Source organism: Mandrillus leucophaeus, unplaced genomic scaffold (assembly GCF_000951045.1).
Source record: "Mandrillus leucophaeus isolate KB7577 unplaced genomic scaffold, Mleu.le_1.0 Scaffold347, whole genome shotgun sequence".
Classification (NCBI taxonomy): Eukaryota; Metazoa; Chordata; class Mammalia; order Primates; family Cercopithecidae; genus Mandrillus; species Mandrillus leucophaeus.
This window is the reverse complement of record NW_012103665.1, coordinates 596408-612521: the sequence shown is the minus strand read 5'-3', so window position 1 is coordinate 612521 and position 16114 is coordinate 596408. Positions and strand designations below refer to the sequence as shown.

General features: G+C 39.2%; 2 protein-coding genes across 3 annotated transcripts in view; one reads left to right on the top strand and one right to left on the bottom strand.

Moving 5' to 3' along the window:
- AVEN (apoptosis, caspase activation inhibitor) overlaps nt 1-7629 on the bottom strand; it is a 186480-nt gene extending 178851 nt beyond the window's left edge. Inside the window, exons 1-2 of the mRNA XM_011989130.1 lie at nt 7606-7629; nt 3579-3756 (exon numbers count right to left, since the gene is read on the bottom strand). Coding sequence (XP_011844520.1) covers nt 3579-3756; nt 7606-7629 — 202 coding nt within the window. The remainder of the gene's footprint in view (nt 1-3578; nt 3757-7605) is intronic.
- CHRM5 (cholinergic receptor, muscarinic 5) overlaps nt 1-16114 on the top strand; it is a 119737-nt gene that overhangs the window by 34401 nt on the left and 69222 nt on the right. The window lies entirely within an intron of this gene.

Sequence of the window (16114 nt, the reverse complement as noted above, 5' to 3'; positions counted from 1 at the left end):
GGAATTCTGACTGCAACAGGTATCTAAGTGACATCTCAATTTTAATACATGCAACACTGAGTACCTCCTATAACTTACACACCTCAGTTAAGGGCAACTCCCTTCTTCTCGCTGTTCAGACCAAAAACCTAGTGTCATCCTTACATATCTTTTTATCTCATACCCAATATTTGCAAGTGTTCTCTGCTCTTCCCTCTACATAGATCTAGAACCCAGGCACTTTTCACCACCTCCACTGCTCTCCTCTGGACCCAGCAACCACCACCACTGCTCACCTGGATTATTATTAGTGGCTTCCTAACTAGTCTATCTGCTATCAGTAGTAGCAGTGGCTTCCTAACTAGTCTACCTGCTCCCCTCTTGCCAGTCTTCAGTTCCTTCCAACACAGCAAAATGATCCTGTTAACACAGGAGTAAAATTATATCACTCTTCTCTTCAAGCCCTCCGCTGGTTTTTCATCTCACTCAGAACAAAAGAAAACATCTTTACAATGACCTACAATACTATGCGATCTGGCTGGATAATGCCTTTCCAACCCCATCGCATACTTGGTCACTTTGCTTCGGCCACACTGGCCTTCCTTGTGATTCCCTGTCCTCCTAATCTCAAAGCCTTTGAGCTTGCTATTCCCTTTGCCTGGGACACTTTTCCCACAGATATCCTCACTTGCTCCCTCATCCTCCTCAGATCTTTGCTTAAATGTTATCTTCTCAGTAAGACCCCAGGCTACTTCTAAAACTAGTAACAGCCCTTCCTCATTTTATTTCTATTCTAAGCAATTATAGCATTTAACATTTTATATATTCTTCCTGTTTGTCTCTACCCTGTAGAAAGTCAACTCTGTGAGGCAGGCGTTTATATCTGTTCTGTTCACCACTCTATGCCCAGTCTCTAAGCCAATAGCTGAAACAATGGGTACTTAAATATCTATTGAATTAACTATGCTAGATACCATTCAGTCAACTGGTCACAATTTAAAAGTCCAACAGTACTATGTATTTGCAGAGATACTGAACACTAGGAACTCTAGCTCATCTTTACTGTGGAAAGCAATTTGGCAATATCTAGAAAAGTTTATGACTGCACACCTAAGGAACCAGCAATATTTTTTCTCAGTTGTATATTTATTTATACCAACAAGGATAGTACACTAGGAAGCAGAATCGTTTCAAGGAGTATGGTCAGCTTACCTAGAGAACACTACATACTGCAGAATTTTTATTATCAGAGAATGAAGTTGAGCTCTCGAAAGTAAACCAATATAGCACCAAAACACTGAGTGTGAAGAAAGCATGGAAGCTCTTCTCAGTCTTATGCTATCATGAGAAGAAACTGATAAATCAGCAACAGAGTGGGAAAGAAACGTAGGCACATATCAAAAGACAGAGTTTTTTGGCAATCACCAAAAAAACCAATCACAGATAAACAAGCTACTTCAGAAGAAATCAGTAAGCAAAGACACTACAAGAAAAATACATGGGAGACTCAATCCATGCCAGGTTTTCAATTATGAATAAAATGCTAAAATAAATAACCAAAATCATAAACCAGAGGACAGGCCTGCTAGGTTGGACAAAAAAAAAAATTTTTTTTTTTTGAGATGGAGTTTTGCTCTTGTTGCCCAGGCTGGAGTGCAGTGGTGCGATCTCGGCTCACTATAACCTGCTCAGTTGAAGCAATTCTCCTGCCTCAGCATCCCTAGTCGCTGGAATTACAGGCGCCTGCCACCACCGCCAGCTAATTTTGTGTATTTTTAGTAGAGACGAGGGTTTCACTATGTTGGCCAGGATGGTCTCGAACTTCTGACCTCAGGCGATCCACCTGCCTCGGCCTCCCAAAGTACTGGGATTACAGATATGAGCCACCGCGCCCAGCCTGGACTAGAATTTTTAACTGCCTTCCAACATTTATGAAGTATCTCTTTTTGACAGATACTAGTAACTGACTATACACTGATTGAATTAAATCTACTTTAGTCCACAAGTTAATTTCATTGCATTACTTCAATTTTCTCCCCCTACATCTTTTGGCAGAACGGCTGATGAGAATTAAAACTAACCAGCTCATATTTTACCTTCATTCCCCTTCTACCACCTTGAAGAAAAATGCTTATAAACCCATAATTGGCCAAAATATAGGTACCAAGAGGGAAGCACTCATTTGACAGGAAAAATTATTTAGTCCTTGAACAGTCAATGAGTTGAGAAAAATCCACAAACCTAAAGAAGTTATGCTATTTGAATCATCTATGGTAATGACAAACTGAATCCTGTGCTTCTGACTCACAATTTTATGATGTACTTCTTTCCTGCTCAGAAAAGCATCTTCTATTAAGTTAGAAGAGAATGCATCACTTTATGGTTCTTAGTCTCGTGCAGGCGTTCAAAAATACAGGTGGATAAAGAAGAAAGGTAGAACTAAACAGCAACATCAAAGTCATGCGGAAGAAAAAATTCAAAACAGTCCCAAAGTATTATTTTTGTTTTACTTCTCTGCTTCTCACATCTGCATCCTCTGTATCTTTTTAACCTGGCAATAATTATTTATTAAGGTAATTGCAGATTCACACATAGTTGTAAAGAAATAATACAGAGAGATCTCTTGTACACATTGCCCAGTTTCCCCCAATATCATTTTGGAAAACCATAATATAATATCACAACCAGGAGAGTGACACTGAAACTGATACAATCTGCCAATCTTATTCAAATTTATTCATACTCATTTGTGCACATGTGTGTATATTAAGTTCTATACAGTTTTATCACCTGTGTAGGTTCGTGTATCTGCCACCACAGTCAAGATACTAAACAGTATCAGCATCCCAGGGATCTGTCATGCTGCCCCTTTATAACCACATCCGCCTCCCACCCTCCCATCCCCAACACCTGGAAATCACTCGTCTATCTTCCACTTATTCTTTAAATTCTTACGCCACACCTTAGTAGGGACCCTGCAGCCATCTGTACACCCAGCACTCCCCCATTATTCCCTGTTACTGCTCTACAGCATCACATCACTGAAGGTGCAATCGATCTTAGATTACAGCTGATCACGGATAGACTGGGTCTTCACTGTATTGACAGAGAAGACTATCCAAAAGCACAATCAAAAACTTGGTGCTCAGTGCATCTGGCTCCAATAAGTGCATATCCACTACTATGCATATGCCCGGCTACTTAAAAAAAAGGAAGAAAAAAGAGAACGTATATTCTAGAAACTTTATCATGCTTCCTATAAATATAAGTAATGTTTCCTCCAATATCAAAGAAAACATTTATTTTTCTCAGACTATCAAATTTACAGCGGCATGGCTCAGCTTTTTCCACTTCCAGGAAGGCTTTTATCTATCGCAAAGACTTTAGTCTTTCTACATCAGTACATGGAAACCCTTACTTCCACTTAACATCATTTTTTTCCCTTACAAGCCATTAGCAACACCGTCCTTTACTTGAATTTAAAATCCAAAGAACAAAGGATACATTGCTAGTTATAAAAGTGGGATTTAAAAATATAAATGCAATGTCTGTGCAAGTTTTAGAGCACTAAGCAGTATGCATGCAACTGGAATTCTTACCTGCAGAGCTGAGGAGGACACTGAAATCTGTTCCCCTCTGGGACTCTCCACTTTCATTATTGACCTCTTTTTCAATATCTTGATATCGATCCCAGTTAGAGACAATCTTTCTTTTAGAATAATTTCCCTGTTCATCATTCTCTTCTCCATAGGTCTCTGCATCGCTGTCGTCTTCAATCTGCAACCATTAGAGATAAATCAATAAGTAGGCAGTGGAAATCCTGACCTTAGTAGACTTCCTGTAAAATAAAACAAAAAAGTACATGGGCATATCAATAAAAAGCAATACACCAAGCTGTCTGAAGATATTAAATAGTAAGAGAATCACACTATACCAGAGTGTTCTTTCAGGGTGAACTTTTCAGTAATCATTGAAAAGGAAATCTAGCAAGCAGCTGCCTGAACATTTGTGTAGCTGATCTCTAAAACCTATCCCTGTGTATCCTACAGGGAATTAAGTTTCATCCAGTCAAAAGAATCAAGGCTGTAAGTATCTTAAACTCAAAGGACTTCAGGATGGAAATCAACTCTCCCTTTCAATTTATGGATTTTACAAACGCATTCCATAAATATGTTTATAAGATTTAACTTTTTAGAGCCATTAAAGTATGACATGATTTAAAACTATTTAACTTAAACACACTCGTAGGAAAACACTATTACATATAGTGAGGGACAATGACTTGTGAAATGGTGTATGAATTTACATGGTACCACATTTACACATGATTCCATACTCTAGAATAATGAAAACCATTGCGCATCTAAATTTGTTTTAGTACTTCTTATTAACAACTTGAGTTTGGAATAAATACATGTTATAAACAGAACTATCCAGATAGGGGATTAATGAATGTTCTGAGGTTATATATTGACACAAATCTACTTTTAAATATTGAGAGGAGACAAATTACTGACAAAGTCAAGGCCACTTCTTTTGCCCTTGATAGCCTTCTGTGAGCGCCCTCTCAGGTGTCCTCTTAGCACTCTCCAGGCTCAATTTCTCCAACTTGTCTGTGTCATTTTTCAGGTAGTGTCTGTGTGAGCAACTAGTTGTATACATGTGGACACACACACACATACACAATGCTCCTAGTAAAAAGGCTGCACAAAATCTTAATTCAATAGAGAAGAAAGTGCTTGGGTATACAAAAGTTCCCTGTATTACAACTGACTATGTTGTATAGATTTCTACAAGCTTTAAATAGCAACCCTGCTCAGACGCAGTCTAGAGAACAGTTTCCAGTGTTAGGCACTGAAAGGTTAAGACAGAATGCAGAAAGATACACAATGTGAACAATTCTAGAAGGAGCCCAGTTTCTTCAACAAATAAACTGCAGGGGAAAAAAATGGTAGCAGAGGATGGAGACACCTATAAACCAAATAAGCTTAAGGCATAACCAGCTGTAATGTAGGGAACTTATTTGTACTCATTTGAACAATCTAGAGGAAATAATGACTATGAGACAACTGGGAAAAAGTAAATAATGACTGGATATTTGATTACATTAAGGAAATACCACTAATTTATTGTTTGTTTTTTATAATACTGGTATTGTAATTTTTTTTAGTGTTGTTAACTTTTAGATATAAACACTGAACTCTTTATGGATGAAAAGGTAGGACATGTGAGATTTGCTCCAAAATAGTAGGTGGAGAGGAATGGTGGATAGACATGAAATACACTATACTTAATTGGTAATTGCTGAAGCTGGATGATGGGTACATGGAAAATCATATTATTATTCTATCTACTTTTGCATGTATTTAAATTTTTTCATAATAGAATATTAAATTTTTAAAAGAGAGAGAGATGCACATAGAATCTTGTGTCCCAAACATTACAAAATCCTTATCAAGAAAAAAATGAGTAAAATATATTAAAACAACTCATCTGTATAGGATGGGTTGGACTTAAAAAAAATAGTGTGGACTTAAAAAAAAAACAAGTTTTTATTAACACAGAAACAGGACATATGTATTGGAGAAAATTAGGAGGAAAAGACAAGCAAAACTAAAATAAATAAAAACCCCAGATTCCATCACCCACAGAGTACCACTAACCCCTTAGTACAAAAATTTCCAGATCTTTTTCTATGTATATATTTATATATACTTCTTTTTGGTCACCAGATTTTTAAAAAATATTCATCTCTCCATTTAATAAATTTCATTTCATGTAACACCCAGGCTATTTCCAAATTTCCCTAACCCAAAAAATGTCCTATACAGCTGTTTTTTCCCAGACAGTATCCAATCTAGGACCAGGAACTGTATCTAATTGTTTATTCCTTAAGTCTCTTTGAATCTAGCACAGTCCCTATTTTTATGACACTGACTTATTGACAAGGCCAGGCCAGGTCTGGCTGCTTCCTCATGGTATTATTTATAGATTTTTTTTTATCTCCAATATTATCTATAAACTAATCTTAAAAATTTAAGTGCTCAATGGAGTCAAGCTAAATATTTTTGGCTAAAATACATCACAGATGGTGCTTTGAACCCTTTGTTACATCACATAAGATGGCTGAACAAACATAAGCACTATATATAATAACTAAGATGGGCCACAGGGTTGGGATAATGAAGTCTGATCCACTCACCCACTGTACAGATATGTCTTCCCTCCTTCATATAGGAAACTGTGCAGTGTTATTCGATCCACTGTAAATTTCTAGTTCTCCGACCATTCGCTTAACAAATTTAACACTAGTCAATAATCCTCACCTGAATCAACTTTCATACACTTTCATGAAATAATAGACTAAGTGGCCTTTCAAGATCACTTGCGGCCTTCAAATATCATCATAAGCCTCCCTGTCAAAACAAAAAGATGGCATTCTACATTATGATCTAGGGACTGCAAAGACTGCCTGAAAACTAGAGCATTCCTGCAAGTTTCTGAGAACCAAAAGATGCTGGCAGATGAAAGGTATACAATACAATCTGCTATGTAAATAACAAATACCAGGAACATTCTGCAGAAAATAGCCTTGGCCGGGCGCGGTGGCTCACGCCTGTAATCCCAGCACTTTGGGAGGCTGAGGCGGGCAGATCACGAGGTCAGTAGATTGAGACCATCCTGGCTAACACAGTGAAACCCCGCCTCTACCAAAACTACAAAAAATTAGCCGGGCGTGGTGGTGGGCGCCTGTACTACCAGCTACTCGGGAGGCTGAGGCAGGAGAATGGCATGAACCTGGGAGGCAGAGCTTGCAGTGAGCTGAGATCATGCCATTGTACCCCAGCCTGGGCGACAGAGCGAGACTCCATCTCAAAAAAAATAAATAAATAAATAAATAAAAAATAGCTTTGTAACTGATGAGAATTTGCAGGACAGAACTAGACCTGAAAGCACCGGCAGGGTTCTGTCTGGGAAAATTCAACATTCTTTTGTTGGCCCATTGGGTGAACAGAGTTGAGAGAGGCTTCTCCAGTTAGTATAAAACCTATAAAACCTCTGAACATAGCTATAACACATGGCAAAAATGTAAACCGGGGCAAAATAAGTACCTTGATCTAAAAGAGGATTATGATCTGAAACACCTAAGGAACTATTAATGCAGTGAAACAAGCACCAAAATGGCAAGTGGGAGACCTAGACCAAATTAATGGTCCTGCCAAATGTTTATAATAGGCTGATCCTTGTGCATATGAATGACTCACCAGTCCCCAAATTAGAAGAACTACTGAACAAGGATCTCATTACCCAGACCCAAATGCAGAGACAGAGCTGTCATTAGCCTTCATTCACAAGAGAGTAGTAAGAAGGAATAATAATAAAAAAGTTTAGAAGACATTTGATGTAACTGAAAGATGTATCTTAAAAACTAGAGATTTTATAGGTTCATTGTGCAAAGATCTGAGACAAAATAAAAATATGCAAAGCCTCAATATGGAGAAAAAGAAGAGAGCAAATAAAATACTGATCAGAAAACAAGGTGAAAACTGTAAAGATAAAGGCATCATTTTCATATAAATATCGTTTCAAAATCAGTCTGGTGGTTTTCGCTGTAGTATTTCATACCTGGACAATGGTCACTGGTTGCATTGTTCAGAGATTAACAGGAATCCAATTAGATTAACAAGCTGAAGACCTATTATATAATCAAACCACTGCCGAGCTATTATCTTGTTCAATGACACACACAGACACACAACTCCATTTAAAACAAATTGAGATTCCCAACTAGAAAGAGTAGCTTAATGTTTTGCAGCTTTTCCAATAGGCAAGGGTTGTTTTGACTTCACCTGCTCTGCAGAATGAAAATGAAAAAATGAGATAAAAAAATGAATTAACTTCCTAATAATAATAATTGTCATGATAACTCTATGTCATTCTCCAAACAGGAGAGCCGACGGCCCCTTACACATACATATGAGCACTGTACAATAGAACATAATTCAGCCAAATTCTCTGCCACTTTCAAACAAGGCATGCTTTCCTTCTAGTGTCCAGTAACATGTTCCTCATTTCCATCTGAGACCTACCCGGAGTCTCCTTTAATGTCCATATTTCTACCAACAATATCTTCAGGACAACCCAGGCTGCTTCTATCATGCACCTTAAAATTCTTCCAGCTTCTACTCACGACACAATTCCAAAGCCACTTCCATACTTTTAGGTATTTGTTAGAGCAGCACCCCATTTCCCGGTCCCAAGATCTGTATTACTTTCCTACAGCTGTCATAACAAAGTATCACAAATTAGATGGCTCAAAACCACAGAAACGTTTTTCTCTCTCAGTTCTGGAGGCTAGAGGTCTCAAATCTGAGTATTGGTAGGGTTGGCTCTTTCTGGAAGTTCTGAGGGAGAATCTGTTCCATGATGTTCTCCAGCTTCTTAGTGGTTGCTGGCATCCTTAGCATTCCTTCCTTTGCCGTTTTCACGTGGCATTTTCTCCTCTACGGGTGCCTATCTTCTCCATTCTTATAAGGACATGAGTTATACTGGATTAGGGCCCACCTTAATCCAGTAAGACCTTGTTTTATCTTTGATTACCTCTGCAAAGAACCTATTTCCAAGTAAGATCACACTCACAGATACTGCAGATTAGAATTTAAACATATCAAAATTTTTGGAAGACAAAAATCACCTATCACAGGAAAATAAAATAGTCGAAAATTATGGGTGGGCCTGGCACCATGGCTCACTTCTGTAATCCCAGCACTTTAGGAAGCCAAGGCAGAAGGACTGCTTGAGGCCAGGAGTTCGAGACCAGCCGAGGCAACATAGCAAGACCCTATCTCCATGAAAAAGATAAAAATTAGCCAGGTATGGTAGTGTACATCTGTTGTCCCAGCTACTCAGGAGGCTGAGGTGAGAGGATCAGCTGACCCAGGAGTTTGAGGCTGCAGTGAGCTATGATTGCGCCACTGCACTGAAGCCTGGGGGACAGAGCAAGATCCTGTCCCTTAAAAAGAAAAAGTTGATGAAAAATCTTTTTTTTTTTTTTTTTTTTTGAGAGACAGAGTCTTGCTCTGTCCCCCAGGCTGGAGTGCAGTGGCGCAATCTCAGCTCACTGCAACCTCCGCCTCCCAGGTTCTCCTGCCTCAGCCTCCCAAGCAGCTGGGACCACAGGTGTGTGCCACCATGCCCAGATAATTTTTTGTATTTTTAGTAGAGACGGGGTTTCACCGTGTTAGCCAGGATGGTCTCGATCTCCTGACCTCGTGATCTGCCCGCCTTGGCCTCCCAAAGTGCTGGGATTACAGGTATGAGCCACCGCACCTAGCCAATGAAAAACCTTTATACATCCAAGAAGCTCAACGAACTTCTAGTATATATGCAAAGAGAGTCACAGATACATAATTAAAATGCTAAAAGCCCAAAACAAGGATTCTGCAGACCCACTCCGTTTTGTTAAAAATAAAATTAAAACACACACACACACTCATGGAGAAAATACTGAAAATCAAGATAAAAGAAAAAAACAACTCATCACAAGGCAACCCAAAGAAAATTAATGGCTAACTTCTCATCAGAATCAACAGAAGCCAGAAGGCAATAATATAATATATTCAAAGTGTTCCTAGGAAAAAACTGTCAGCCAAGAATCCTACGTACAGAAAAGTTATCTTTCAAAAATGAGGATAAAAAAAGACATTCCCAGATAAACAAAAAGTAAGAAAATTTGCGATAACAGGCCCACCTTACAAAATACACTAACATAAAGTTCTTCAAGCTAAAACAAGTGGTCCTAAACAGCAATTCAAATCCACGTGAAAAAAACAAAGAGCACCCGTAATTATGTAACTATAAAATATCACATAAATGCCTATTTCTTCTCCTCTCTTCCCTTTACTGATTTTAAAAGCAATTGTATAAAACAACATGTGTATAACTGTATTGCTGGGCCTATAACATAAAGATTTTTTTAAAAACCAATATCCAACTATAGCTGTCTACAGGAGATTCACTTTAGAATTCAAAGATACAAGTAGCAGTAAAAGAAAGAAAAAGGATAAAAAAAAATTCTATGCAAATAGTAAAGAGCTAGCATGACTACATAAATATCAGACAAAATAGACTTTAAAACAAAAATCATTATAAAGACCAAGAAGGCTGTTACATAATAATAAAAAGGTCAATTAAAAAGATATAACAATTGGGCTGGGTACAGTAGTTCATGCCTCTAATCCCAATGCTTTGGGAGGCCGAGGTAGGGAGGATCACTTGAGGCCAGAGAGTTTGAGATCAGCCTGGGCAACATAGAGAGCATTGCTACAAAAATAAAAATAAAAAATTAGCTGGGCGTGGTGGCATGAACCTGTAGTCCCAGCACTTCAGCCCAAGAGTTTGAAGTTACAGTGAGCCATGATCACGCCACTACACTCCAGCCTGGGCAATGGAGTGAAACCCTGTCGCTTAAAAGAAAAAAAAGAAACATAACGATTCTGAACATATAAACATATGCTCCTAGGAACAAAGCTCCACAATGTAGGAAGCAAAAACTGACAGAATTGAAGGGAGAATAGAAAGTTTAACAATAATAGTTAGAAACTTCACGACCCTACCTTTAACAATGGATTAGACCAACTAGACAAAAGAACCATATGCTTAACAGAACTAATAAAAAGACTTACTTACGGAAGCTGCCATCCTATTTAACTTACAATCAAGAAACAGTAATTTACATTAATTCATAATCTGCTTCATTTAACTGGCCCACCTATGAACAGTGTATTTGGGCAACCTTATTCATTAAATATCCTCCTACCTTTTCTTACCAAAAATACATACATACATAAAAGAGGTTGCCAAGAGAATATTTAAAGATGATCTCTATCACCAAGAGCCTTCAGATAAGCCAGTAAAACTTCAGAAGTTATTAACACTAATAACATATAACAAGCAGACAACAGAGCTTATTTAAAGTCTTCTACGTATAAGAACCTAGTTTTTGCAGGTCCCTGGTTCTACTTTCTTCTGGAGCAAAAAGGTCTAGAAAAGGCTTTCCTGTTTTGAGGCTAATAAGGACTTCAAAAACATTCACACGTTTTTCACCCACCTCCTATGTTCCTCACAAAAGGTAAATTATATCATAGAAGGCAATAGGTAGAATAGAAAGAAATGAGAAAGAATACATTTAAGGAAACCCTCCAACAAAAAGTCACCAAAAACTAATCGCAGTGATTAATAATGTCAAATATGCTCAATTAAAATTTTACAATGTGTATAATTGAAAAATAATACTAATTCAGCCTATTTCAAAATGTTTAATGTTATTGAGCTTTAAAATATATCACTGATTAATAGTTAATTGCCAGCTTTTATATTTGTAACCCTATTAAGGTCATTTTTATCTTATATAATCATTTGGACCATAGGCAATAACTTAACACTGCTTTTTTCACTATTAAAAAACATTATCTTTTTAACAATAGAAAAATTCATAAACCATCATAATTAAAGAATTCAATGACAGTTTTCGATATTTGAAAAGTGTGCTAGGGCTGGGCGTTGTGGCTCATCCCTATAATCCCCACACTTCGGGAGGCCTAAGCAGGAGGATTACTTGAGCTCAAGAGCTCAAGGCTGCCATGAGCTATGATCACGCCACTGCACTCCAGCCTGGGTGACACAGCAAGACTCTGCCTCAAAAAAACTGTGTTTACTAGCCCTGTATGAAAAAGGAAAAAAAGGCAGGGGGAACTACGCTAGCAAAAACAATTCTTTCAAGAAGTCAAATTTCAATAAAAGACTGAATTAAAAAGGATATGGATATACAAAAAAAAGGACGTTTCTATTTGTCTTTGCGTATTAAATAAAATATACATTGTATATTAAATAAGATATACATCATATTTGACAAAATGAATAAATGCAGTATATGGCATATATGTAAATTTCTTGATCCCAGAACAATGTACCTAATAATAAATATTTGGGCTCCAAAACACTGTGGCCATTAAGAATGGGAATAAAATGATACACATGATAGTCAAATTCAACTGTTTCTCTAGCAAGAGAAGTATATAGAGCTGTCCTTCCTTGTGGTCAGTACAAGGAAAAAGCAGAGAGGAAGGGAGGAGAGGCATTCCAGGACCAAGAAAATGGGAACTCAACCCTCAGTGCAGCTGTCCAGTGACTCGTCTCATTCCATCTCTCTCTTTCCCCAAGTCCTTATATCTTTCTCACATGTGTCATTTTGCTTCAAAGCGGCTAAACCTGGAAGGCACAGGAAGGTAATTAGCATCTGCAGGCAGCCCACACCAGGGACAGACTATGGGATTTCTTAAAATCAAGACCTTGTGAGTTGTATGCTTCAGTGACTTAAGGATAATTTGGGAAATTAGACTGGAGTAACTTTTATTGGACTAATTAGTGATTTTAAACTACACTTTGGGGAAGTCCCTTTAGCGAGGACCTAAGAAAGGAAGGGGGAAATGGCAATAGAATCAGTTTCATTTTATCTGCTTTAAAAAATGAGCTTCTTATAAGGATGTGGGACTTTTTCAGCTTTTTAACAAGGTTTGGAAACTACCAAATTAAGCCATTTTGCAAGTCCCAACTCCCAGGTAAAGTCTATGAGCTAGATTACCATCAACAACTTTTCTAGTAAAGAAGGCATTAAATGGTCCTATACAAAGACAATGTGCTTCTTGGTGTGGTTATGATCTTAGAGAAAAGATACCTTTTTGCTTTGCCAATCTATTTAATCCACAGACACACACAATAAGTAGTGACACAACTAGAAGGCCTATCGGTAAAAAATGCCCTTCGTTAAATCATATGATTAAAGGTCATCTTTATAAAAAATGTCTTTATATAAAGACCCTGAGCATTTCTGGGTGACCTTAGTGTGCAAAATGTACTCACCTCAACCATTGCCACTGACCATTTACTGTTTTTCTGAAGGGGGAAAGGGATGCTTCAGGTACATCTGCCTCTCTGTTCCATTTTTGCTGGGATTTCACTGCCTATGCTTAATGCTGCAAATGGCCAGATTTTCTTTTGTCTCTGTCTCAGTTAAATTTTCAACTCTCGTATCTACCAGCGCAAGTCTGGTTTCCTTAGTTACTCAGGTTTTAATGTCATCACATATCACTTTCCAGAAAAATCAGACCATTAAATAGCTGTCTTCTGGCCCACTTGAAGAAATTTCCAAACCCTCAAGTCACCAGAGGAAGAGAACTTAATTAACAAGTAAAGCATTACTGAACTAGAAGGAACCTAGAGAGGTCAAGCCTCTGCCCTCAAGCAAGAACATGCAGAAATCACAGTGCACCAGTCTGTCCCACGGCTAGCTTCTGGGGTTATGTTTACTCTTCACCTGAGTTAACCATTGGTTTTTCCTGTATAAGCACAAATTTCCAATTTCTTAATCATTGTCATGGTCTGTTTTAAATTTCCTAAATTCCCCACCACCTTTTTAATGGTTATAATTAAATGGTTATAATCGAAATAAATGTAGCATACTAAGGACTTGACCAGTGACGACTCCTCTCTACTACAACTTTTTTTTTGTTGTTTTTTGTGTTTTTTTTTTTGAGACAGTGTCTCACTCTGTTGCCCTGGCTAGAGTGCAATGGCGCAATCTCGGCTGACTGCAACCTCCACCTCCTGAGTTCAAGCGATTCTCATGTCTCAGCCTCCTGAGTAGCTGGGATTACAGGTGCCCGCCACCACGCCCAGCTAATATTTGTATTTTTAGTAGAGCTGGGGTTTCGCCATGTTGGCCGGGCTGGTCTCAAACTCCTGACCTCAAGTGATCCATCTGTCTTGACCTCCCCAAGTGCTAGGATTACAAGTGTGAGCCACTGTGCCTGGCCAAATTTTTTAAATAAAATGAAAATAAAAATAGTATAGTTCCTTCCCAGGACAAACTCATTTCTTTAAGTACGACTCTAAGTGGCACTTATTTTTACATTTGTCTGTCCTGCAATGTGTCCACAGAGAGCTACTTTTGCTCCTTGCACCACTAACTTGCCGACATTCATTGAACAGTGTTTCCTGAGTAGTTACCGAGTCCCAGCACTGGATCAGGCATTGGGAATACAAAGACCAATAAGCCAAGGGCCCCAGCCTCAAGAACTCACAGTGCTGTGGGAAACATGCAGAAGTAAACATATATAGTGTGATATCAGCTACTATAAAACATTCACAAGATGTTACGGAAGCACAGAAAAAGCACCACCAAAGGGGGAGAAGGGGGGATGGGGGACATCTTCAGGACCAGGCTTGTGAGCCAGTGGGAAGCAGGAGGATGACATCACGGGCTGAGGGAACAGTATGTATGAGGACCCTGGAGCGAGAAACAGTCCTGCTCTAGATGGAGACTCACAGCCTGAGATGCGCCTACTGAAGGAACGGCTGCTATCTTCCGCCTGCTGGCGGAACAGAGGGAACGCTCATTATCCCCTGCCTTGGTATTAGCAAGGAACGTGCTTCTAACCAAGAGCAACAGCTGTTCAAAACAAAACCCAGGGAAATCAACAATGGGAAATTTGAAAAAAGAAAAACACACTTAGCTGGGCGCGGTGGCTCACGCCTGTAATCCCAGCACTCTGGGAGGCCGACACGGGCACATCACCTGAGATCAGGAGTTTGAGACCAGCCTGGCCAACGTGGCGAAACCCCATCTCTACTAAAAGCATGAAAAAGTAGCCGGGCGTGGTGGTTCGCACCTGAAATCCCAGCTACTTGGGAGGCTGAGGCAGGAGAATTGCTTGAACCCGGGAGGCAGAGATTACAGTGAATCAAGATCGTGCCGTTGCACTCCAGCTTAAGCAACAAGAGCGAAACTCCGGCTCAAAAAGAAAAAAAAGAAAGAAAAAAAAAGAATGCGTTTGAAGATTCTGGGAAGATGGCAGCAGCAGCAGTATGGCTTTCCCAGTTCCCCTGATAAAAAATACACAGAGCAACTAGGATAGCAAAATGAAAAATCCACAGGAAACAGCCACAAAAGCCTAGGTGACAAAGTATTTCCATAAAGTCCCAAATATGAGCAGGTACAAATCACCAACAGTTACAAGACCTGCAAAGTAGGTACCAGTGTCTGTGAGAGGAACCAGACGGGATCAGTGCAGCATCTGGCAGACCTGGGCATCCCACCAAACAACAGGCACTCAACTGGAAAGTTCAGCGGGCCCATCTGGGAACAGCGGCTAAGTCTGTCGGGTCTACTCCAATAGCTGGTGACTTCGAGGAATTTGCAGCTAAGGCTGAAGGAGCTGAGAATGTGGCCTCTTCACCTCTCAAAACTAACTGGCCAAAGCTCTTTTGCCAGACAAAACTCTACTCTGAAGAGAAACTCCTGGGGGCGGAATTCAAATTGAGCAGAAGAGGAATAATAGAAGATAAAGGGAAAGGAAGGGTCAGATAGAGCGGGTGAGGGGCGCTGGATCTGAGAAGCAGGGACCATCTTTTTAAACACTGCCAGACAACAGAAGCCTTCTGGTACTCTCGAGTCCTGGCGTCTGAAAAGCTGCCCTTAACAGGTGTCTCCCTTCTAAAAGTTGGGAAAACTGACTTTCCACGAAGACGAGCAACAACAAAGGATCACAGTCAAATCCCACTCAAAGCTGTTAGCGTGTGGAAAAAGATAACAAAGGAGCACCTTTCTAAAAATTCCACAAAATATCCAAAAATGTTTTATTATAATACAGTCTCACTGTTTAAGGATAATGGGGGAAATTAACTAAAAATTCCACCCTTGGTCTTTAGGAACAAAGAATAAAAAAGTGACAGTTGTCAGCTCTCAATCTTGCTCGGAAACGGCAACCTACGAGGGGAAAAAAAGTGAGTAGAGAGACTCTTCACAGAGAAAAAGGTAAACCAGCCCACAAAGCTAATGCTCAGTGACACGTCTCAAAGGGATCTTCACTCTATCCCTTTCCTTCTCCCGGCCCTTATATCTTTCTCATAGGTGTTATTTTATTTCAGAGATAAAATGATAAAAATGAGCGGCATGAAAGAGTAATTACCATTCGTTAGCAGAATCAAGAATTGGAGACAGTACATTCCTGGCTCCTTAGATGCACTCTAACTTTCCTTCAAACAATACACCCTCAGATCTGAACGGTAACCATCA